Source organism: Microtus ochrogaster, chromosome 16 (assembly GCF_000317375.1).
Source record: "Microtus ochrogaster isolate Prairie Vole_2 chromosome 16, MicOch1.0, whole genome shotgun sequence".
Classification (NCBI taxonomy): domain Eukaryota; kingdom Metazoa; phylum Chordata; class Mammalia; order Rodentia; family Cricetidae; genus Microtus; species Microtus ochrogaster.
The window spans coordinates 42,473,824-42,499,072 of NC_022018.1; the positions used below are offsets into that span (position 1 = coordinate 42,473,824).

The 25,249-nt window shown below is 40.8% G+C and overlaps 1 protein-coding gene across 1 annotated transcript; it reads left to right on the plus strand.

The window, feature by feature from the left end:
- The first annotated feature begins 1,277 nt into the window (after positions 1-1,277).
- Snrnp48 (small nuclear ribonucleoprotein U11/U12 subunit 48) lies at positions 1,278-24,582 on the plus strand. The gene is made up of 9 exons (XM_005355057.2): positions 1,278-1,447; positions 5,085-5,198; positions 5,637-5,697; positions 6,596-6,670; positions 12,440-12,628; positions 13,618-13,739; positions 18,845-18,930; positions 19,411-19,569; positions 23,776-24,582. The coding sequence occupies exons 1-9, from the start codon at positions 1,292-1,294 to the stop codon at positions 23,822-23,824; spliced, it is 1,011 nt and encodes a 336-aa protein (XP_005355114.1). The 5' UTR covers positions 1,278-1,291; the 3' UTR covers positions 23,825-24,582.
- The last annotated feature ends 667 nt before the right edge of the window (positions 24,583-25,249 follow it).

Here is a 25,249-nt window from a genome sequence, read left to right on the forward strand (position 1 = left end):
CTCCACCAGCGACTAGGCTCCCTTCCTGGTTGCACAGAGGGCTGACGGTGATCTGTAAGTTTTTTCCCCTTTAAATAAATACCACCCTATTAATCATAATTCCAAACTGCTGTGGCATTGTTTGTGACTTACGCCTTCACTTCCAGAGAACCAAGTTTCATTTCTCAGTACCTACATGGTAGGTCAGAACCTACTGTAACTCCTAACTCCAGCAGATTTCACGCCCTCTTCTGACCTCAAAGGCTCTAGGCATACATCTGGTACAGAGACATATATACAGGCAAAACACCTACACACATAAAAATACACTTCTTAAAATTATAAAATTTTCAAAGCAGTATCTATGAATACCATCTGAATACTACAGTACTAAAGTAACTTTGTTTGTTTTGTTTTTTAAGATTCTTGCTTTCTCTGTCCTATCCATGCTCAGAAATGATTGGGTGTGAGACATATTTATCTGTCATCTGACATTCCATCATTCTGTTTTCCTAGCTACTACTTGTAACCGCCCACCAAAGGCCCCAAAGAAAATTCTCAGTCCTCTTTCTCTTTTCCTCTCTATTACTGCCCCCAGACTGGTGGATGCAAGTCTATAACCTCAGCACTCGGAAGGCAGAAGCAGGCAGATCTCGGTCTGGTATCCAAACTGAGTTCCAGGCCAGGACAGTGACACTACATAGTGACACTCTTATCTCAGAAATGGGAGGGTGAACTGTAGAGAGAGGAGAGGAGGCTGTCTTAAATTAAGAGATTATACTAATTAAAGTCAGTTGGTTGAAACGTGATACAATTGCTGTAAGAAGAATTCGGCAGATAACAAACTATACGTTACATGATTTTTACGAATTTTGTGTTTGATCATGCATTGCAATTACGTAGGAAAATGTTCTGAGGACGTGCATACTAACATCAGGGATGAAGAGTCAAGAAGATATGAAGACATTAAGAGTAATTAAGAGTGGCAAAATGCTAATGAGCTGGAGGAAGGCTATACCGATACTTTTTTTTTTGTTTTTCTTTAAGCATTTCTGTCGATATAAATCATTTTTCCTAAAAACGCTGAAGAGGCGTGGAGAATGATGCTCTGGTAAGCCAGGATGCAAGTGCAAACCAGCTACTAGCAAACGAAATCTGGCCCCGAAGAACCCGGAAGACACCTTTCAAAACTACGGCTCCCGCGGCTCTTTCCTATAAGCTGGCGTCATCTCTAGGCCCCGCCTACAGCTCCCAGAAGCCCGCGCGCTCGGCCAGCAGTTCGACAACTTCCTGCGGTAGGCGAGCGGCTAGCATGGAGCTTGAGCCTCCACCTTTGGAGGAGCGGCGGCGGCTGCAAGAGGAGTTGAGCGAGTTCGTAGAGAGCTGCTGTCGGACTCTGGAGGAGGTGACGGCGTCCCTGGGATGGAGCCTGGACCAGCTGGACCCTGGGGACGAGGCGGCGGCCGAGGTGAGGGCGGCGGTGGCCTGGCCTTTTCGGGGCTGTGGGCTTCTCGCCGAGGGGAAGACGCGCCCAGATCTCTCCGAGCGCTCCATCCCGGTGCGGTGCAGAGGCGGACAGGGCTCGTGGGGTGCACGTTCCGGGGGTGCTGCTTGTGGGCTTGGCGATTTGCTCTGTCATCTGTCATAAGGATTCCGCACTGCGTTAAGAGTCGGTGTCAGGAAAGCCGGGGGCGGGAGGGGGGTTGTCGAGTTCTCTTTTCTCTACCTTAAATCCGGACGCCTTCCACTCGGATAGTACCGGTTCTGGAAAGGACGCCACTAAGGAATGGTAGTTAGCAGCTGACCCTTAAGTGTGTTTGAGTGAATTATCCTGACTTATTTTGATCGGCCCAGGATGAAGGGGAATTTGCATTGTGTGGAGTTTTCTTCTTATACTCCCATGCGTTTACTATGCTGAAATAATAAGGTTTAAGTCGTACGCCAATGGAAATATTTAAGATATGTTAGATGCCCATATAAGCTACTTGCTATTAAAATTAAAGTGACAATTAGAAGGAAAATACCCTCCATTGTTCATTTACGAGTATATTTGGAGTTATGAATTAACCAGTTATAGCTCATGGATTTAAAACTTAGTGACGGTGCTGTAAAGTGGGTTTGGGGTAGAACTGAACATTTTTGAGCTATGTATTAGATGATTTATGAAATTTCCAGGCCTTTGAGCAGGATCCACCTCCCCCTTCTAGGTCACCGTTTGCTTGGCATCAGGATATTAACCCTCACCTAATGCCTTGTATACGGCACCTGTATTACTTCCTTTAAAATTCTCCATGACCTTCTGAGGCGAATTATTGCCAGCGTTCTGCAGATGAGGAAGCAAAACCATCAGAGTGGATACACTGATGATAACTGGCAGCTGGGGTTTGAATGCAGGCCTTGTGGTTTCTAAGAGTGCGTGTACTTAATTGATACGTAAAATTATTTAGTACATACCATGTGCTAGGCCCTTACTCAAATGTGTTCTGTGTATAAACCCATATATTTATGTTTATTTAATCTCCATGATATCTTTCTGAGATGAGGGTCTGTTGCTCCCCTTTTATAGATGAAGAAACTGAGTCAAGGAAAGGTTGATTATGTTGCCCAGTATCTTATAGTCAGTAAATGGCAGAGCTAGGGTTTCAAAAATAGCTGCATGGTGGAGACTGGGGTAGAGAGCAGCCATCCCTGAAAGCAGAGATGGAAAGCAATTAGATAGCAGTTGTTATCCAGAGAGGTGGTTGGAGCATCTAGGATTGGAGAAGTGGCGCTGGGGATAGAGAGAATGAAGAGGATTTCAAAGACATTTAAGAGTAAAAACGTCAGGACTAGGCAATTCTTGGAAGTGGTGACAAGGGAAGAGGCAGTTTCTGGGCAGGTGGCTCCTTTCACAGAAATGGGAAGAACGCAGCTTTGGGTGCTAGGGGGCTTAGTTACCTCTCTGTTGCTGTGATAAAATACCCAACATTAGCAAGGTTAAGAGAAGGTGTGGGGCTGGAGAGATGGCTCAGTGCTTGAACATTGGCGCTCTTCTAGAGGACCTGGGTTCAGTTCCTAGCACCTACATGGCAGCTCACAACTGCCTGTAACTCGAGTTCCAGATCATCTGACACTCTCACACATATGCATGCAGGTGAAACACCCATGTGCATTAAAAAAAAAAATAAATTGTTTTTTAAAAAGAAAGGATGGTGTCATGATCCTTTCACACAGTGCAGAATCACCTGGGACAGACTCTCAATAAGGAATGATCTAAATTAGGTTGGCCTCTGGGCATCCCAGGGAGGGATTTATTAATTGGATTCATCAAGGTGGGGAAATTCACCCTGAAGAGGGGAGTACCATTTTATGGGCCGGGCCCTGTACTAATTCAAGGGAAAAATAACCCAAACACTAGCGTTTCATACATTCTTGTCTCATCTGTAACTGTGAGTGCATTAGCGCAGCTTTGGCTTCTCTGCAGGGTGGACAGTGACCTGGAACTGTGAACCAAATGAGCTCTTCTTTAAGTTGCTTCTGCAGGTGTTTTATCACAGCAACAGATGCAAAACCAAGGAGGCTTGCTTTCAGTTTAAGGTAAAGTCTGTGCTAATAGGGAAGCCAAAGCTACAGGAGCTTGAAGCAGTTGATCATTGCTTCTGCAACCAAGGATATAGCTTAGAAACCTGGCCCAGGGAGTAATTCCACTCACAGTCTTCAGCCTCAATTAACCTAAACAAGATGCTTCTACATGGATACGGGCCCAGAGGCCCTGGGTGAGTCTAGATTGTATCAGTTTGACAATTAAGACCAAACATCACACAAACCATGAATATATTGAATTTCTTTTTTGTTCACGTTGGGCTTTTAGTACAACATACTTAATAATTATTAAAACGATTAAAGAAAATTATTGTGTGTATATGATGCGGGGTGGGTCAGGGCAGTTTTGTGGAATCAGTTTCTCTCTTCCCAACTTTGTATGGGTTTCGGGGATTGTGCTCAGATCATCAGACTTGCTTGGTGAGTACTGCACCCTTTGAGCCACCTTGATCCTAGTATAAGGTACCTAAGAGAGAAACATGATCTCATGACATAGATTTGGGAACTAAACTACAGTGAGACTTGAAGGCAGAATATTGGCTAGGAAGCATGTTATCGAAGGACAAGAGGTTAATGATTAGCATTACACGAAATACCAACACTTAAAAGGAGCCACTTCAAGAACCAGAGGGGCAGAAATAAACATTTATCAGAAGCTAGATGTGGTGATGAGTGCCTGTAATCCCCAGCACTCTGGAGACTAAGGCAGGGAGAGTGCCTTAAGTTCAAAGCCAGCTTGGGCTACATAGCAAGATCCTGCCTCACAAACAAAACAAAGGCTGGGGAGATGGCTCAGTTGATAATGTGCTTGCTTCAGAAACATGAGAATTCGGAGAACCAGTAACCTCAGTACTGGGGCTTGCTGTTTAGCCAGTCTTGCCAAATAGGTGAGCTTCAGATTTAGTAAGAGACCTTGTCTCAAAAAATAAGGTAGAGAGTGGTTGAGAAAAAGGTTGATCTCCAGCCTCCATATGCACATTTACACATGTGCTCCTATATACATGTGTATACATAAACAACAAGAGAGCAAAGTGGACCAGGAGCTCAAATACAACAGCCATGAAATGTTCTTCGGCTTCAGTAGCAGGAAGAGTGCTAAGGGCTGGTGTCAGTCAGGTAGTGAGGACAGAGGTGTAGAGATGAACGTTTACCAATGGCTGTGAGTCTGGGGAGAGTGAATTGATCGTTAAGAAAGTTAAGCTCAGGTGGGTAATAGTGGCAGATGTCTTTAAGCACTTGAGAGGCAGAAGCAAGCGGATCTCTGAGTTTGAGGCCAGCCTGGTTTACAGAGAGAGAGTTACAGGACAGCCAAGGCTACACGGAGAAACCCTGTCTTGAAAACAAACGAACAACAACAACAAAAAAAAAAAATAAGAAAGTTAAGCTCTGAAGGACTGGAAAGAACACTGAGGCTTTAGAATTTTGAAACAGTTTTTGTTTTTTTAAATAAGGGAGATCTGCAGAAAAGAAAGTACTGATTGTTGTTTAAATACTATTTTCCTCCTTCTGTTTGATTTTTGCAGGATGAAATCACGATATGCCCTTATGATTCCAATCATCGTATGCCTAAATCATCATTAGCAAAGCACATGGAATCTTGCAGATTGAGGAAGCTGGGCTATGCCAAAGAGGAAGAGGTAACATTTGTTTCTTGCATCATATCGTGTAATTCATTCTTCAGTAAGTCCAGGAGGGTGTATTATGATCCCTTTAGAACACAGTACTTTGCCTGACTTCACAAATTGTTAGAAACTTCAGTAGCGGTATTATTTCTATCAAATCTTTTTTTTTTTTAAAAAGATTTATTTATTTATTATGTATACAACATTCCTTCCGTGTATGCTTGCATTTCAGAAGAGAGCACCAGATCTCATTATAGATGGCTGTGAGCCACCATGTGGTTGCTGGGAATTGAACTCAGGACCTCTGGAAGAGCAGTCAGTGCTCTTAACCACTGAGCAGCCATCCCACTGAGCCATCTCTCCAGCCCTATTTCTATCAAATCTTAAAGCAGACAACTGTGCAGTCTTCAAGAATACTAGCTAAAGTTTCTCTTCTTGTTTTCCCATTGTTAGGATGAAATGTATAATCCTGCTTTTTTCTATGAGAATTTGAAGATTCCTTCAGTTACTTTGAGTAAGTATATTAGATTATAATTGAAAAAATAGTCTAGTTTTTATATTTTTCTTTAGCAAAAGAATGGATATTATAGACATACTTGTGATCAGTGATAATAGGAGTAATTAGTACACAATGAAGATAATTCATGTAATATAAAAATAGGATTGGGCATATGTTAACAGAGGTGAAAATCCTGCAAAATTTTGTGTAGTAGACCAGGCATGGTGGCACACACCTCTAATTTCAGCACTTGGGAGGCAGAGGCAAGCGGTTCTCTGTGAGCTTGAGGCCGACCTAGTCTGGCAGGGTGAGTTCCAGGACAGCCAGGACTGTTACACAGAGAAACCCTGTCTCAAAACAACAAAGAGAAACAATTATATAGTAGGGCACACGTCTCCCTTCTTGGTTGTAACAAAAATATGACTATACAACAATGACTGAAGGTACAAGGGAGGGTGGGATCCTGACCCATCCAGTGGGAACTGAAGATAAAGAAAGATGAAAATGGGAAATGTGTTCCAGTTATTTGCAGTATATGGACAAAGTCTTGATTGATCTCTAGAAACAGACGTCCTGATTCAACGCAGGTATGTAGGTGACTTTTGGTGCACTGTTGCCCTGTTGATTGCCTAAGTTTCATTATTTCTTGTGGTACTGGAGACTGAACCTAGAGTCTGTTATTTTCCAGGGAAGCACACTCTTCCCACACCTTAAAGATTATGATAAATCTAATACACTTCAAATGTTGTCTGGACTCTCAGTGATACTAGTTATTAGTTGCTTAAATTTGTACCTGCTAATCCTGAATACCTGATTATGTTTTCTAAACTAATTGGAAACTGATCACCTAGTGGACTGGAAAAAAAAATTCTTCCTGAGATTATAGACCTTGATTTGGATTTTTCTTTTTCAGATAAGGATTCACAGTTCCAGATAATTAAGCAAGCTAGAACTGCAGCTGGGAACGATGGCGATTGTTACAGTCAAAGTAAGTGTTGTAGTCCGGCTAATTTGTGAATCAAGGTATTTTTCCTCATATAAGCGTGATATTACTTCTCAAGAAAACCCTTGTGGAATGGTTACACTGAAAAAGGATCAGGTTTATATTTAACAGTGGAATAGCTTATATTGTTTCAACTCGATTATTAGCTATTTCCTATTCAGATACACTGGAGGCTCCCTCAGGCGCCATCTCAGCCAGGGGTGCTGTTTTGGCATTATCTGATAGGTGTGGTTGCCTTGTGGGTAAGTTGTTAAAAGACAGATTATTTATTGAGTAGGTATGCTGGATAAGGGTGTTTTCTTGCTTTGTTCTATTGGGATGCCAGTCCCTGCCCCTGAGAGCTTGAAAATGTTGAAATACACATACTGCGAAACGTGTAGTCTCCATTGCCACTCTCGGAACATTCCCTCCTGAGTCTGTACCAGGAAGGCACAAGCACAGTCGTTGATCTGCTCTGGTCTTCCACGGTTTGTGGGGTCTTGTACTCAGCTTTGGAGCTGTTTTCAAAGGGTTCTGCCTTAGAATTTGATAGAAACTAGAATAAAAAAAGTTAACTATGAGCTAAAAGAACAGCTTCACTCAAACAGAAGGAATGAAGATATTAAAGGGTTTAGACTTTTGAGTCTGGGTGTGACATTTAGTCAGAGCACAACTGGCACCTCTTGCCAAGGTTGTCTTTCTGTGGGAGGTGGACTGCTCCTTCCTGTCCCCTGTTCCCCATTGTCTTGTCCCCCCTGCCCCCACCCCCAAGTCATTATGCAGGTTTTCTCCCTTGTTGAAATTCAGTCTTTCCCCAAAGCTGTTCTAAGAAGCCATGTGTCACTATCTGAGTTGCCCTGTGGCTTTAGAAGGAAGATTTTTTTTGTCCTTGGCCTTTGTATCTTGTGTTAGTTACTCAGTAGCTAGAAACACACTTTTGATTTGTGTATTTGTGGGAGGGAGTGGGGGTGAGGGTGGCACATGTGCCATAATAAAGTATAGAGGTCCAAGGACAACTTTAGAAGTGAATTCTCTCCTTCCACAATGTAGCTTCTGAAGGTTGAACTCACGTGGTCAGGCTTGGTGGCAGGCATCTTTACCCACTGAGCCATCATGGCAGCCTAAACACATTTCTTGTATTTCCTTTCAGAGCTCCCACATTGGTGCCTGTTGGCCTTCAGCTCTGCTTTCCAGTTTACAGATTACTGATCTGTGATCACTGAAGTCTTTCATGATCTGTTGTTTCTGTTTGTTGGCTCTGTTAATTGACTAGTAGAATTAATTTTTTTTTAAAAATGAAGGTTTTTTTTTTTGAGAGTCTTGGCTTTTAAGATATTGACTCTTAACTGTAGACAGAAGTTTCTGCCCTGCCCAGTCCCACAGCTGTTCTTACATTGATTATAAATTGTCTAGTCAATTAGTTCAGGCTTACTATTAGCTAGCTCTTATAGCTTAAATTAACCCATAATTCTTATCTATGTTTAGCCATATGACTTGTTTTCTTTTCTCAGTAAGACATTCTCCTCTTGCTTCCTCTGCTTCTGGATGACAACTGACTCTCTGCCTTTCCTCTTTCCAGAATTCTCTTAGTCTGGTCACCCTGCCTATACTTCCTGCTACTGTCCAGTCATCGTTTTATTAAACTAATACAAGTGACAAATCATTATAACATGCAAGAGCCTTATTCCACAGCACTTAGCTGGTTTAGATAGATTAATAAATATGTTTTGGAGTTGAAAGAGTATTTGGATCTTGGACTCCAGGGTCTATATTTTACAGATAGTAAACTAACTGGCTGATAGGCCAGTTTGATAACATCCTTGTGTGTTTGTTCTAAAAGCCTGGTGTTTTTGTTCTTTAGTAAGGTTCTCCCCCTCTGCACCCCTCCCCTTTTTTCTTTGAGACAGGGTCTCTAGCTGAGGCTCCCTCAGTCAGACAATGACCCTATCTCAGCCTCCCTTGTGAATGCTGGAGATCTGGTGTGTGCCACACATCCAGCTGATCCTTTTTTTTTTTTTTTATAAGTTCTTTATCCCTGAGCTCTTTTGCTTGTTCCATTTCTTTTTCCCAGCAAGCTGTGCTGTGTCGGAGAAGTGTTTTCCCTTCTCTAGGTGAAGCAACACAGAGGGAAGAAACTCATCTTTGCTGGGTAGCAGCAAGGCTGCATCCAGAATGAATTTTTTTCTGTGTCACAGGCTCTCAACTGAGTTCTTTTATTTTGGGTTAGAAATGATCTTCATGTAGTAAAAGTCATGGACTGGAGTTTTTTTCGATGTTCATATGTGTTACATCGCTGTGAGACCATCGGACTGCACACACATGCTCTTGTCAGTGCTGCTCACCCTTTGTCAGTCTAAAGGAGAAAGTCTGCCACCTACCTTGCATAAGTAGCTTGTGAGATTTGTTCTGTGCAGTAGAACAGTGGTCTTTTGAGAATAGGCCTGGCAAGTGCTAAAGTAACTGATAGACATTCTGTATGAGAAAAAGCTAATGTGCAGAAAGTATTAGTATGGCATGGATGAGTTTTATATAAGTAAATAATTTAGAAAATGTCACAGTATGAATTTATAAACTAGACAGTAAAATTTAGACGTTGGGCTCACTTCATCACAGAAAGTTATTTTTTTTTTCTTTTTAGTTTTTCTTTTTTTTTTTTCTTTTTTTTTTTTTGTGGTCCTGGGGATTAAATTTAGGACATCTGGGAATTGCTTTGCACTTTGTAGAGAAACTTATTTGACTTTGAATTCTATCTTAAAATTGGATTGTGGTCGTGTGGTGGTGGCATACGACTTTAATCCCAGCACTGAGGAGGCAGAGGCAGAGGCAGATGGATCTCTGTGAGTTCGAGACCAGCCTGGTCTACAAGAGCTAGTTCCAGGACAGTCACCAAAGCTACACAGAGAAACCCTGTATCAAAAAAACGAAAAACAAACAAACACCAAAAAAACAAAACCAACCAAGCAAACAAAAATACTGAGTTGCTTTGAGTAACTATTTTAATGTGATCTGTAACCCTTCTTTAAAAATATGTTTAAATCCCATGTAGGGGTCTGCATTTTTTTCTTTTCTTTTTTTTTTTTTTAGCAGAATTATCTTTGTGGTCCACTTATGTCCTAGATATCTTAACATCTTTGACCCGAGGACAGGAATCTCTTTCACTGCCTCCTTACTGATTTATTTATGTGAATGTGAAGCAGTATGCATTTCCTCGTCTTTCCCCTAGTTTAGGGTACACGAGAGCGGAAGTTTGTTGGCAGTGAATGTGTGTTTTCATTGTGCCTATTGTGCCGGTCAGGCCTAAGCTCTGCTGACCTCCCATGAATGGGAACAGCCTAGGCCTAGGTGTTTGTTTGCTGTCTTGTGTAGCTCTTTTGACTGGTTTTATAACAAAGATACTAATTTTGATCATAAATAGTAACTTTATACTTAGTGGTTTATCTTTTTCTGCAGTATTAAGTGTTTATGTTGCTGTAAGTTTCCTCATCCATATTTGAGACATGGCCATGACTTGCTATCAGTGTTCTATAGAAGAACCTTGGAGGGCCATTTGAGCAAGTTCGTTTTCTCCCATGAGCTTTATTTATTTTTTTATTTAATGTTAGGGTTTGTCCCTGTGTGGGTGTTCTGTACAGTCATGAATGCCACACAGAGACAGTTCCTTTTACTAAAATATGTGTGCTGCAGGTAAGTCTTCCTGTGATGGCAAGTGATAACAAGGGAAAATGTGCATTAGAGTAAATCGCTGTCTGGTTTTGGATGGATGAGGGTTCTGGAGATGGGAAGGGGTGATAAATGCATATAGTGAAGTCTGGTCCAGTGCTCTGAACTGTGTAAAGAAACTGCTAAGAGGGATGAACTGTGTTTCATTTGTATTTTACCATAACTTAAAAAAATGTGAAGAAGACACAGACTTACAGCAATTACAGCACATAAACCATATGGAAACTTATAGTTTGAAAATTTACACTTCCTATAAATGAAGTTTGCTTAAGTGTGTTATCCTTTTTTTTTTTTAAATCAAAAATAAACTGTCATGAGAGGTTTGAAATGTAGTTTGTTGCTTAACCTTTTTTGTGCTTTTTCTTTTTCAGTAATTGGGGTGAGTATAAAGAGGAATTAGGAACCTGAATGTACTCCTTATTTAAAGATATGCAGTATCCTTTTTGCAAATGATATCCTTTTAAAAGTATCACTGAAACTTCTGACTTTATCTCAATAGTTGTCACTCTTAGAAGTCTTGGTTTGGAATTCTGATTGAATTTTAATAAGTTTAAGTATTAGTTTCTGTAATAAAGAAATTTAAGATTAATAAAAGAACTTTGAGCTTGATTATTTTACTGTTTTCTACATTTTGTATTTTTCCTCTCAGATTTTTAAAGCTGATATTCAAAGGAATTAGGCTCACAAAAGCCTGTTTTATATAGTATATTTTGTTAACACCGGCTCCATAAAGTCTTTTGATAGTGCCTCAGCATCAGAGTGATGGGCTGATTAAGCGGGAGTCGTCCCTCCCCACTCATTTCCAGCCCCTTGTAACAGTGTCCAGGTGTCATTATCTCAGCCGTTAACCACAGCCTCGGTGCCACTGAGCTCTCCTGAGCTTGTGGAGAAGTGTGGCGGCATTTCTTCTTCTATTTCTTTCTTTCTCAGTCTTTTGTATGCTTAGTTCATAGTATGCTCTTATTTGAATTCTTTAGCCTTTTACCTAAGAAGTTAATGAGGGTGACCTAGCAAACATTAGCATTCCTTCAGTAGTGATGTTCTGTTTGCAGTGGGAAGATTTGTTTTCAGCTGCTTTGTTTACAGTTACAATCATTTTATTTCTTTGAGAATGTTTGAATCTCAAAACAAAATTTTTCTTCGATGTTTTAATACATCATACCAAGGTATTGTATATATTTATTGTTCGTTCATGAGCAGATTTTAGAATGATCATAACCATTGGGTGCACTGCTGTTACCTTTTCTATTTGGTTTACTTAAGCCAGCATACTTCCTATTTCGGAAATTAAAGCTAGTTTAAATAGTCTTCTCCTGGTCTTAGGAAGTTTAGGATTTCTACTTAAAAAAAAAAATAGTCTCACTGTGTGGCCCACCCAGGTTGAACTCTTGTTGTGTAGGCCTGGCTGTGATCTTCCCAATCCTGAGAGCTAAGATTACCAATGTGTGCCATCACTCTTGACTTAATTTACATTTTTTGATTCCCTATTCTAGTCATTGCACAGATGTAATGAACTTGAGTATTGAACTATCTAGTGCTTCATTTGAGTTATTTTTACATATTCTTGGCCCCTTGGTTTGATTTCAGAAGGAAAAATGTACATTGCCTACTAAAAATATTTTCAGCTTTTATGAGGGAAAAAAGGCAAATACACGGAAATAATTCCTACTTTGTATAGAGGTTGTACTTAATAAATTATACAAAAGCTTTCCTAGCCTTTTCCTATGGGTTGTGCCGATAGCCTGAGCTACTTGGGAAGCTGAGACAGGAGAAGCCTTCAAGAATGCCTTGTAGTTGAGAGTCTGTTTCAGCCTGGCAAGCATGGCAGGAACACAGGCTTTCTAATGAGCGAGTTGGTTCCTGTGTTATTACTGCCTGGTTCCATAGACCTGGCTTAACCTTGTTTGGAGAGAATAGCAGACATCATGAACATTAGCATTTACCACATCCTTTATGTAAAAAAAGTAGCTGTGTTAGTATTGCATTGTTATAGCATGTATTTAAAGAGAGTGTGAGTCCACACGCTTCATTTGCTCTTGTCTTATTTTACCTTAGGAATGTATTCTTCGGTGCCTGTTGAAGTTCCTCTGAATCACAAACGATCTGTGTGTGACCTCACCCAAGCAGATCGCCTTGCCCTTTATGATTTTGTCCTTGAGGAGACAAAGAAAAAGCGCTCTGGTTCTCAAGTCATTGAAAACGACAGCGATCTGTTTGTAGACTTGGCTGCTAAAGTCAATCAAGGTTAAAGATAAACAGCATTCTTTACATTTCTTGTCATTCCATCTCAGGTCTCAGGAGTGTTAGTAAAGCGATTTCATTTTTTTGCCACGAGGTGGGGTATGGTGGTTTTGTATCATCTCTTATTGACATTACAGACAAATAGCATTTTTATAGGTGGAACTATTTAAAGTACAAGTCAAAGTAAAACTCCATTCATAAGCAATACCATTAATCAATAATGTCAATAAGAGATGATACAAAACCTGAGTTGAACAATTCTATGTTTACCTAGTGGGTTTAAAAAAAAGGGGGGGGGGAGCCGGGCGGTGGTGGCGCACGCCTTTAATCCCAGCACTTGGGAGGCAGAGGCAGGAGGATCTTTGTGAGTTCGAGGCCAGCCTGGTCTACAAGAGCTAGCTCCAGGACCGGCACCAAAAACTACAGAGAAATCCTGTCTCGAAAATCTAAAAAAAAGAAAAAGGGGGGGGGGGAGCTGGGCTGTGGTGGTGGAGCACGCCTTTAATTCTTAGCACTTGGGAGCCAGAGGTAGGCGGATCTCTGAGTTTGAGGCCAGCCTGGTCTACAGAGTGAGTTCCAGGACAGGCAAGATGGTTACACAGAAAAACCTTGTTGTGGGGGGAGGAAGGGATTAAAAAATAGTTGGTGTACATAATGTATATTTTTGAAACTTTTTATGTGTTACCTTGAAACATACTGAACAGGATTATTTCTAACAATAGGTTCTTAATTTAAAAGTGAGGCTAGAGAGAGATCAGTGGTTAAGAGCTTGTAAGGCTCTTTCAGAGGACTCAGGTTTGGTTCTCAGTACCCACATTGGGTGCTCACAGTTGCCCGTAACTCCAGCTCCAAGTGATCAGATGTCCTCAGGACTCTCCAGACACCCTCACTCACATGGACAAACCCACAAACATACACATACTATAATATATATATTACATATTATAAATTAAAAAGCTTCTAAGGATGTAATAAGTTTATTCTTTCATTAGATAATAGCCGAAAAAGTCCAAAATCTTACCTGGAAATCCTGGCAGAAGTGAGAGATTATAAAAGAAGACGGCAGTCCTATAGAGCCAAGAATGTTCACATAACCAAGAAGTCGTACACTGAGGTGAGTGTCACATCATTCTGTGGTGTTTGTGTGGAGAGTAAAATTCCCCATGGTTTTCTGGTCTGGTTTATACCCTTGGAGTTTTTTTCTAAAGTGTCCTGAGAGTGCCACACAGGTCTGTACTTTCCCAGTGTTTGCAGGCCCACCTCTCTGCCAGGCAGAGGCTTTCCTGGTGATAACATCATCTGTGGAGGTTGTGTGTAGCCTTCTAAAGACATTTCTTTTGGAGAAAGTGGCAGTGTTGTCATGAGAGTATAAATTTGGGCTCTCACCTGCCCTTGGCTTGAGAGGGTGGGGAGTATGTTGACATTGGCTCTCTATGTAGTCCTCTCTGTCCTGGAACTTGCCAGGTTGCTCTTGAACTCACAGATCCTTTTGCCTCTACTTCCTGAATGCTGGAATTAAGGGCATGCACCACCATGTTTCTTGGCTGAGTTTCGACTCTGCTGTTTGTCATTGACTTGCATGAGTTATTTGAGCTTTTTTTATTTTAAAATTTTATATATGCATATGCTTAGTATATATTTGTGCATTATGTGTGTTTAGGTGCCCATATCATCCAGAAGAGGGTGTTGGATCTGGAACTGGAGTTATAGATGCTTGTGCGCCACCATATGGGTGCTGAGAATTGAACCTGGGTCTTTTTGAAGAGCAGCCAATGCTCTTAGCATCCTTTCCAGCCCCGATTGAGCTTTCTTAGATTCTGGGAGAGACCCTTCCTCCTTTTTATAATAGTACAGCCTTAGCAGGGTTATCATGAGGATTAATAAAGATAATACAAATTCCTCAGCCAGGCAGTGGTGGCACTTATCTTTAATCTCAGCACTAGCAAGGCAGAAACAGGTGGATCTCTGAGTTTGAGGCCAACCTGGTCCACAGAGTGAGTTCCAGGATAGCTAAGGCTAGTTATACAGAGAAACCCTGTCTTTAAAAAACAAAACAAAACTGAAAAAAAAAAGAAAGAAAAAGAAATTCCTCAGTAAATAACTGTTATTTTTGCATAAATATTTTTGCATAAATATTTTTCAAGATTTATTCTTATTTCATGTATGCTTTGCTTGCATCTGTGTCAGTGTATCACGTGTGTGCAGAGGCCAGAAGAGTGTGTTAGATCGCTGAGAGTGGAGTTAGGAATGTCTGTGAGCTGCCCTGTCGGTGTATCACGTGTGTGCAGAGGCCGGAAGAGTGTGTTAGATCACTGAGAGGAGTTAGGAGTGTCTGAGCTGCCGTGTGGGTACTGGGAACTGAGTGCAGGTCCTCTGCAAGACAAACCTGTGCTCTCAGCTGTTGACTTGTTTCCCCAGCCTCTTTTGCAGATATTTTAACATGCTTTTACAGTATTTTACCAAATATTTAGCCTGAATTTTTTTAAATATTTATTTATTTATTATGTATACAGTATTCTGTGTGTATGCCTGCAGGCCAGAAGAGGGCACCAGACCTCTTTACAGATGGTTGTGAGCCACCATGTGGTTGCCGGGAATCGAACTCAGGACCTTTGGAAGAGCAGGCAGTGCTCTTAACCACTGAGCCATCTCTCCAGCCCTTAGCCTGAATTTTTAAAAAATTTTTATTAATTCAGTCATTGGCTCATTCATTCACTGGGACAGGTTCCCTCACTGTCTGTAACCCAGAGCTCAGGCTGTCCTGGAACTCACAGAGTAGCTCAGGGTGAACTTATTCCTAGCAGTCTTTCTTTCTGTACTCGTGAGTGCTGGGCTTACTTTCATTAGCAGCCGTGCCTGGTGAGAAATGTGTGCTTTTTATTGTAAATCAGTCTCTTTATGTTAAAATATCTAGACTTATTTTTAGGTATCGTTTAAGTTGGAAAAATTGATGAATTTTTGGTACATAAATCATCCAGACCCAGTCCCAGTTCCCATATTAAACTCTAATTGTTCTATATGATTTCGTCCCTGATGTCAAAGGTTTGGCAATCTAGCCTCATTTTGTCTGTATTTTTGCTTTCGTCCAACGTGCCTTTGAAGCTGTCTGGTGACACCTATTCTTCCCTCCGTGCTCTGACACATGGTGCTGCCTTACATGCAGTGCTCTTCTTTTCTGCTACTCTGAGTCTCAGTGGGCTTAAGGGCCACTCATCCACGTCCACAGTGTACTGGCTGCCGCTGCCTCTGAGCTGTTGCTGGTTTGTTACACTTTGCCACACACCCAACCTTGCTTTTCTTATAGTGGTTTTCATAATTAGAATATATTTTAGACTTGCCTATTTCAGGAGAAGTCTGGAGCTGTATGGTGCTATAGGCTCTCAAATATTTGATTCTTCACTAGGTCCCCTCTGGTCTCATCTCCTTGGAATCATGTTACTATTGGTATTCTTTATCATTTTATGATTGACCTTTTCTTAGGGACATATTTAAGCATACTCAAGGGAACAGCACAGTGTAGGGAGTTTATGTTCTCATAATTGTCTCCCTCCTGCCTGTACACTTGACAGTTTACCCTTCTTCTGGCTTTGTTTGCATTTCACCCTTTCCTAGCTCCCATTTCATGCCTTATATAGTTTAGTTTGCTCTGGACTAGAACCTGAATTTTGACAAGTTTCAGCAAAAATATTATAGTTACCATGCACAGCACAGTGCTGTAAGGTGTGCAAAGGTGATGGTAACAAGATGTCATCTGAGCTTTTAGTGCTGTGAGTGAAACATGTCACAGACTCTGAGTGCTAAAGTCTGAGGGAGCGGTGCTTCTTTTTAAACGGTTAGACTGGTGTGAGGTCATAGAGGCCATAGCTCTGAGGGAAAAGGGAAGCAAGGAAACTTTAGGAAACTCCTGGCCTTTTCCTGTGTGGTAGGCCTGTGCTAGGTGGATTCTAGGTAGGTATCTAAGTTAGGGTTTCTGTTGCTGTGTAGAGGCACCATGACCACAGCAAGTCTTATAAAGGAAAACATTTAATTGGGGGTCTTATTGTTCAGCGGTTTAGTCCATTATCATCATGGCAGGAAGCATAGCAGCCTGCAGGTAGACATAGTGCTGAGTTCTACATCTGGATCAGCAGGCAGCAGGAAGAGAGAGAGAGACACTGGGCCTGTCTTGAGCTTCTGAGACCTCAAAGCCCACCCCCAGTGACATAATTCCTCCAACAAGTCCATACATCCAATAATTCTGTGGGAGCCATTTTCATTCAGACCACCACAGTAGGCTTTCATGAGCTCATGCAGAGCTATCAAAAAGTAGTCTAAGTAGGGCAGTGGTGGTGCACGCCTTTAATCCCAGCACTTGGGAGGCAGAGGCAGGTGGATCTCTGTGAGTTCAAGGCCACCCTGGTCTATAAGAGCTAGTTCCAGGACAGCTAGGGCTGTTACACAGAGAAACCCTATCTCGGGCTAAAGAAAATAGTCTAAGGGGATTGCTCTAGAGATAGGTACTAGAGCTGGACTGTGACTACGGGTGTGTGTGGCTCATGCACTTCTCCTGGCTCAGACTGGGCTGCCTTGGGGTTTCTGTGGGAGAATATATAGTGGGTAAGAAGTAGGGGTAAGGATTTTCCAGACGGAAAGCAGTGGGCATTGGTAAGTACAGATTGAAAACGTTAGGGTCCTGTGGAAACTGCCTAGTGTGCTCACTAAGGCATCTACTGTGGTGTCCTGAAGTCATGGAGGACTCCCAAGCCCTGTTGAGTATTGGTATTGTTCTGCGTTTAGCTTTTGGAGCTATTGAAAGTTTCTCTGAGAGAGGGGAAAACTGCAGTCAAGTCTGAACTATAGTGGCTTTTTGTTTGTTTGTTTGTTTTTGAGACAGGGTTTCTCTGTGTAATCCTGGCTGTCCTAGAACTCACTATATAGACCAGGCTGTCCTTGAACTCCCAGAGATCTGCCTGCTTCTTTCTCCTGAGTTCTGGGTTTAAAGACGTGGTCTACTATGCCTGGCTCTATAGTGTCTTTCTTTGGTAATTGCCCCTATTTCCTATACTTTGAAACATTTTCTTGGCAGGCAGGAGAGGTGTCAGCTCTGTTTTTGGTTTATCTGTCTTCCCTGGGACAAGTCCTGTGCTTGATAGTGTGGGTTAGATAGAAAAGAAGCTTTGAAGTGGTTCTCAAAGCTTAGGGACTTGACTCTTTTCGAGGACATCTGTGAAGTGACTGTGATATTTCACACTCTCTTTCATCTTGCTTTAATTGTAAGGTTTTAAAGTCATGTGCAGATAGATATATTCATGCAGAGGTTATGAAACTAGGAACAGCAATAAATTCTGCACAACTTTACATTTTGGGTGTTGTGCCTTGTGTACTCACCATTTCCATCCACCCTCTTCCTTTTTGTTCCTTCAGTCGTTTTTTAATATTTTAAAAATTTACTTGTAATGTGATGAGTTCGCTCTGATGTTTAGTGTACATGTGCTGTTATTCTTTGCTCTTCTCCGTAAACTCCGCATTGTCTTCTGTTGTCTCTGCCCCTCCTTCTGCCTTCGTGTCACATGCATTTCATTCTAAACCTCTTTCTATCTGTGTGTAGCCCAGGGTGTTCTAGAATTCCTTTGGTATTGGGATTACAGGCATAGCCACTCAACCATTTTCCTTTCTGTACATCCTTTACTATTTTGTATCTGTACATTTTTTCTTTGAGTTATTCAAGAGTAAATTTCATACATTATGATTCTTGATCCCAAAATGGTATGTATGTGTTTCCAGAGAATAAGGCTGTTTACTTTCATAGTCATAACTCCAATTTAAAATTTAATATTGAAATAATATTGCCATCTACCATCTATTCACCAGTGTGACCAGTGCCTATTTTATAGTTTCTAAATACGTGCTTCTATAGTCCAGTATATCAAAACCCTTAGTTTTTAGTGATGACAAGCAGAGATTTTTCTAAAAGATTTTATTTTTTACATATATGTGTGTGGTTATATGACCATGAGTGCAGGTGCCCAAGGAGGCCAGAGAGGACATCAGATCCTCACATTTTGAGTTATAGGTGATTGTAAGCCACACCACCTAGATGCTGGAACCAAACTTGTTCTTCTGGAAGAGCAACAGAGTCCTTTAACCTTGAACCGTCTCTCCAGCCCCATTTTTCAGGTGTTAGGATCTTGAGTTTTAGAGCAACTTCCCTGTCTGACATTTGGTTTTTACTCCTTCCAGGTAATTCGGGATGTGATAAAGGTACACATGGAAGAGCTCAGCAACCACTGGCAAGAACAGGAACAAGCAGAAGATGGTGCTGAAAAGTATGCCATTGTCTTTACTGATGCGGCGGTTGCTTATTTAATTTTGTTTGTGTTGAACCCAGGGCCATGCACTTGCTGTATAGTAGTGTGTCTCTCATGTGCTGTAATTGTGGGCATGCACACTAATGTCTGGCTTAAAGTAGTATCTTTTTAACTGTCACCTATATGTACTATTAAACCGTAGCATTTCCAAGATTCTTGGTAATATACTATGATTCATTGGTGCTTGTTTATTGCCAGTGCTCAGAATTACTGTTCTTAGAGTTGTGATATTGTCAGGTATAGGGATAAGCAATCATATTAGGGAAATAAGTAAGTAATTTTATAGTGGTTGTTTCTTTGACTGCTACCTTTGTGGAGTATAAGATTAAGCTTGTTTTTTTACACTCTCTCTGCCATTGGTATGATACAGAATATTATACATTAGGTTGGTGGTCTGTGTGTGGAAGGAACTGATGGGTATTCCTTTCTGTGCTGCAGGAATGAAGAAAGGCGGTCAGCTTCGGTAGACTCACGACAGTCTGGTGGAAGCTATTTGGATGCGGAAAATTCACGACATAGAAGGGCTCGGAGTAGGAGCCCACACAAACGAAAAAGAAATAAGGATAAAAATTCCGAGTCAAGAAGAAGAAAAGAGAGGTGAGTCTGTTTACCCCTGAGTTATCCAGCATTGTTGACTTTGTTGTAGAATGCAGGAAAATACATTGTAGGAATAAGCTAAGGTGGGGGAGGAATCAGTGGAATTCTAAAGATTCACTGTAGCTAACTTCATAGACTACCCCTGTAGTGTTGTATTCCTAGTTCTGTGTGTGTGGTAAAACACTGCCCTAGAGGCTCATGCATGGTAGACCAAGTGCTCTACTCCTGAGCTGTAACTTCAGTTCTTTTCTATATATTTAATTTTGAGACAGAAACTAACTCTGTTATCCAGTCTGGCCTTGAACTCACTACAGAACCCAGGCTGACCTTGAACCTTTGATCCTCTTGCCTCTGCTTGCCAAGTAGCCTGGATTATAGAGTTGGACCACCAGGTGACTTGCTTGGTGACCCCACCTCTTTTTTTTAAAAAATAACTTCTTAACCTGATGTGAAAATAACGTCTAGATAAGGCAGTGTTATGATATTGCTTAGACCTTTCTTCTGTTCATACTGTCCTCTCCTGCTTCTCATTCTTCATGCTAACTCTCTAGTTGAAATATTGGAATCAGACACATCCTAATTTCAGCCAGTAAATTTTACTCTTGATAGTATAATTTTGATAACTAGGAGATATGAATTAATGTTAAATAATATATTTAAACTATCTAATCTTGTATGGCATCCCCCTGGATGTCACATTCACCAGGGCTCTGACTAAACTGTTTCGTGTTCTGTCCTTCTTCCTCAGTATTCCTGTCCTGGTTGGAGGGACAACCCTCTCAATTTACCTAAGACGGAAACCAGGTCCAAATTCCTGTCCATTCTGCTGTGTGCCTCCCTCCTGTTCCCGTTGCTGTCTGAACAGACTAGAAAATAATGGTCGTCTTTTGGGTTGCTGTCTGAACTTAAACTCTGTGGCTCCATTTCTACTGTGCTGCCCAAGTGAATTCTCTTAAAAATGGAGCAGCAGCAAAATCCCCACTCCTTTGAATGGCTTTCCACATTTAGGATCAGTTTCTGCTTGTTTCTCTTACCTTCCATTACCCCATGGTAGCCTGACTTGAGTTCTCATTCATTGAACACAGTGCTATGCCATTTTGCACTGTGTCCTTTTTTTTTTTTTTTCTTTTTAAAGGCTTGCTTGGTAAAGTCTTATCTTTTCCTGAGTCCTCTTGCTCAAGCAAAAAGGACAATCTTACCTAGCACAATATTGTTTGTTGAACTTAGTAGTTCCTTCCCCAGGAGAAGGGTAGCTTCTGGAAGGCAGGGTCTGTGCCCTATTTAGTTTTGTTGTATCTGTTTGTTTTTTTTTTTGTTTTTCTGAGACAGAGTCTCACTGGGTTGCTCTGGTTGTCGTTGAACTCACTATGTAGACAAGCTGGTTTTAAATTCACAGAGATTAAACCTACCTCTGCCTCCCAAATTCTGGGATTAAAGGTGTGCACCATCATGCCTGGCTCTTTGGTTTGATGTGCACAGTGCTGTCAAACACTAGGTTTTCACATGATGTGTCTCTGCAGGGCCAATGGTAAAGAAGAATTAGTGAATCTTTTTTTAAAAAGTTATTGGCCGGGCTGTGTTGGCACATGCCTTTAATCCCAGCATTCAGGAGGCAGAGGCAGGTGATTTTGAGGCCAGCCTGTTCTACAAAGTGAGTTCCAGAGCAGTCAGGACTGTTACACAGAGAAACTGTGTTTAGAAAAAAAAATAATAAAAGTTACTTATGTTTATGTGTGTGTGTGTGTACTTGCATGAGCTTATGTACACCCAGTGTGTGCAGGGGCCCAAGGAGGCCAGAAGAAAGCATTGAGTGCCCTGGACCTGTATCTACGAGCATTTGTAAGCTGCCTGGGTGATGGGAACTGAACCCTGGTTCTCTGCAAGAGCAGTCAACAGTCAAGCAAGCTCTCTAGCCCAAGTAAAGCTTTTTGTATTGGTCTGACAGTTTTGCTAATCTTACTGTCATTCTGTAGGTCTAAAGTTAGCTGTGATGTAGTTCTCTTACAATGATGTAACGCTTGCTTAGTTACCCCTCTGACTCCCACAGATGGACTCTTGTCCATCTAGTAGACACTGTACTTTGGCTCTTTACAGAGTTGACATCTCTAATCAATCCCTATAAACTTACATTGCAAGTCTACAATGTGAATATGAAGTAGTCTTGTTAGAGAGGATAACCAGTGTACGCGCAGGAAATACTTCCTCCTAGTGATTTCTACATTCATTCCTAAGATGGAATGAGTTAGAGAAGGTTGAGACAGCAGCCAGAATAAAGAAATCAGATAATTTACATTTTTTCTGTACCTTTAGTATTCTAAATTGAAATGGATTCTCTGGTCATCTAACATTAACATATATTCAGAGTTATTTTAAAGCAAATCTCCAAAGTATAATCCTATTTTGCTTACCTTTTTCCCCCTTTCTTTTACTTTTGAGATATCATATCCTCCTCCTTGTCATTCCTCCCTCCAAACTTCTATATACCCCTCCTTGCTCTTTCAAATTCATGACCTTTTTTCATTAATTGTCCTTACATGCATATATGTATATGCATATGGATTCCTAAATATAGCCTGCTCAGTCTGTATGCTACTTGTATATGTGTCTTCAGAGCTGACCATTTGGTATTGATTGGATAACCAAATGGTTGCTCTTTCAGAATACTATTTCTCCTGCTCTGAGAATTCCTTAGTTGCCTGTAGTTCTTTGTGTAGGCTAGAGGCTTCATGGGCTTTCCCCAGTCCTCTTTGGCATGTCTGCTGTTGTCTTTGCTCTGGTCCTGTAGGTAGTTATGTTAGTGAGACTTTATGAGTGTAATTTCTGAAATTCCTAGGAGACACAGTCATTCCCTGATCCTCTGGCTCTTACCATTTCCCTGCCCCATCTTCTGCAGTATCCCCTGAGCCTTAGGTGTGGGGGTGTTTTGTAGATGTATCTATCCATTGGTACTAGGCTCCACAACTCCACATTTTGGTTAGTTGTGATTTTCTGTAATGGTCTTGTGTCTGTTGTAAAGAGAAATTTCCTTCATGAGGAGTGATGATTACATTTAACTGTGGGTATAAGGACAAATATTATAAGTAAAGTTAGGGGTTATGCTGGTTTAATAAAGTGGTAGTTGAAGGCTCTCTTCCAAGATCCATGACTTCACTAGCCCTGGGTAGTTAGCTAGGTTTCCTGTACCAGGCATGACTGACTCCCCTCTTGTTGAGCAGGCCTTAAGTCCTATTAGAGAACTTTTGGTTACCAACAAGGTATTTGTGGCACTGTAGCACCCATAGGGCTGTTGTGCCATGCTTGTTGCTGTTTTTCATAAGTATCATAGCTGGGTGGGACTGTTGGTTGCTTCCCTCCTTTGGAAGTTTGCATGGTGATTTCTGGTACCCTGAAAGCTAGTCCTCAAGGAGAAGGGATTTATTCATGTCAGTTCCAGCTCAGGGATCTCTGGGCTCTGTGTCTGAAGTGCGTGGTGTCTTCAGCCATAGGGACTTACCTTCCGCCTCTGAGGGACAGCCAAGAACAGCAGCAATAACCTTTACTTCTTTGGTAGTTTCTTGAACAGTTCCCACCAGCAACTCAAAAGAAGGTTTGTCATACCTGGTTTGGGGTTTTGTTAGGGGTCTTTGGCTCTTGTAGGGAGCATTGTCAGCCCAGGTGAGAAAATTTCATATAAATCGTATATTTGTAAACAGACTTAGGTTTTGTTTTTGTTTTTGTTAGTTAGCAGTATGATTCCTTATAACTTTTCTCAGACATCTTTATTATTATTTTGCCCTCTTATTTCTTTTGTATTTATCTTTCTTCCTCTCCCTTATTAGAGCCTCCCCATTTTGCTTACCTGTATTGTAATCTTGATCTTAATCAAGATCTTAATTTTAATCTTGATCTTAATTTTAGTCTTTTAACTTTCTCTTTTTACTATCAAGTAAAGAGTATTGTCAGCTGGGAGTGGTGATACATGTCTTTAACCTCAGTACTTGAGGCAAAGACAGGTGGATCTTTGAGTTCAAGGCCAACCTGGTCTACATAGTAAGTTCTAGGCTAGCTGGGGCTATATAGTGAGATTGTCTCAAAAAAAAAGTATTCAGTTGTAAATGCATGTCTTAGCTTATCATAGTTTATGTCTGGTAAAAATAACTTTGCTGAATTACTGTAAAGCTCTAATATAAATAATATGTCTCATCATTTTATGCCTATTTATTTCAGGGATGGAGGAAGACATCATAGTCATAAAAGAAGAAAGCAAAAAATATAAACAGAATGTGACTGCTTTTGGAATACATATGCTGGTGTTTTAATTATAATCTTTGCATAGAAGAAAATGGCTGTTATGATCATATACTCAGTATTTTAATAAATGCTTCAAAACGTAAATCAAATAGTACCATACATGTTTGCATTTTCCTTAGTATTTTAATAGATTCTTATTATTTGTTTCATTGTTTTTGTAATATAGTTAACAGTTTTCTTTTAACTACTCAGTACTTCAAATAGGCAAATTATATATGAGAACATTGTCCTTGTAGGAAGTTAAACTGAGGCTAGAGTCTACCCAGCAGTGACTACTATTTGTTCTACACTGGAGAGTTGTAATCTGTGAGAGCAATCTGATTATCTTTCTGAATGGGGATGGCCTGGCTGAGTAAACCATGGTGTAGTCAGTCATAGGTTAAAGTATTGTATTAGCAGTAAAAGGAATAACCTGGATCTGTGTTCACATGGATAGATAGGTCTTTAAAATGTAATCTAAGGGGGAATTTTAAGTAGTAGGTATATTTAAGTCAGCATTAGACCCATGTGCAACTAATACTATGTGTTTCTTACGGATGTATATGTATATGTTTGTATTTTAAAGGTTTATTTGAAGCCATTCCAAATTCCTAATTATATGTGGGGAAGGATGTAGGAGAAATTGAGGTAGATAACAAGATTGGGAGGTTAGTCTAAGGAAACTTGAGCTTGTCGATAATATATATTCATATTTTGTTTGATAATTAAAAGCTGCTATCGTTTTGTATCTTGTTTGATGTATGGTGTGCATTCACTAAAGTGCTTGTTGTAGCTGCATTTCATCCTGTGTGACTGGTGTCTGTCTGCACCACCAGGTGTAGAATGGTCCGCTGCCTCCAGAAGTTTTCTACCTGCCCGTAGTTCCTCTACCCCTAACATAGCGCAGCCAGAGCTCCACTTTTTGTTACCATCGATTGGATTTCTCTTGACTACAGCTCTTGGCAGTTGAATGCCTCAGCGTGAGCTTTGCCTTTAAACAAGGGTATTTTGTGTTTATTTTTGTCTTTGAGCCCAGGTTGGCTCTGAATTTGAATTTCTGTGTCAGTCTTCCAAATGCTGGGATTATAGGCATGTGTCACCATGCTTGGTAACTTCACATTTTTGGTATTGCTCCTGTTGTGTATGTTGGTAGCACATTCCTTTTTGTTGAATGCTATGTTCTGTTTAGTCTAGAACAATCAGTTGAGTCCAGTGCATAAAGTGTTAAGTATCTCACTTAAATTAGCTGTAGCCTGCACTTTTGAAACCCAGCTAAAGATTTCATTTCCAAACAAATTATTACTTGAATAGTAATTGACAATGATTGATTGATTGATTGATTGATTGAATTTTGACCAGATTGACTCTAGGTTTCAAACATGACAGATGGGCTCAGTTCTGCTTTTTGTTT

Bases quoted from the DNA above. Each gene is read 5' to 3' on its own strand.
- Snrnp48 (XM_005355057.2), top strand. From the start codon at position 1,292: ATGGAGCTTGAGCCTCCACCTTTGGAGGAGCGGCGGCGGCTGCAAGAG. The intron at 5,199-5,636 runs GTAACATTTGTT...TCCCATTGTTAG, and splicing joins GCTATGCCAAAGAGGAAGAG to GATGAAATGTATAATCCTGC. The intron at 18,931-19,410 runs GTATGCCATTGT...TCTGTGCTGCAG, and splicing joins GCAGAAGATGGTGCTGAAAA to GAATGAAGAAAGGCGGTCAG.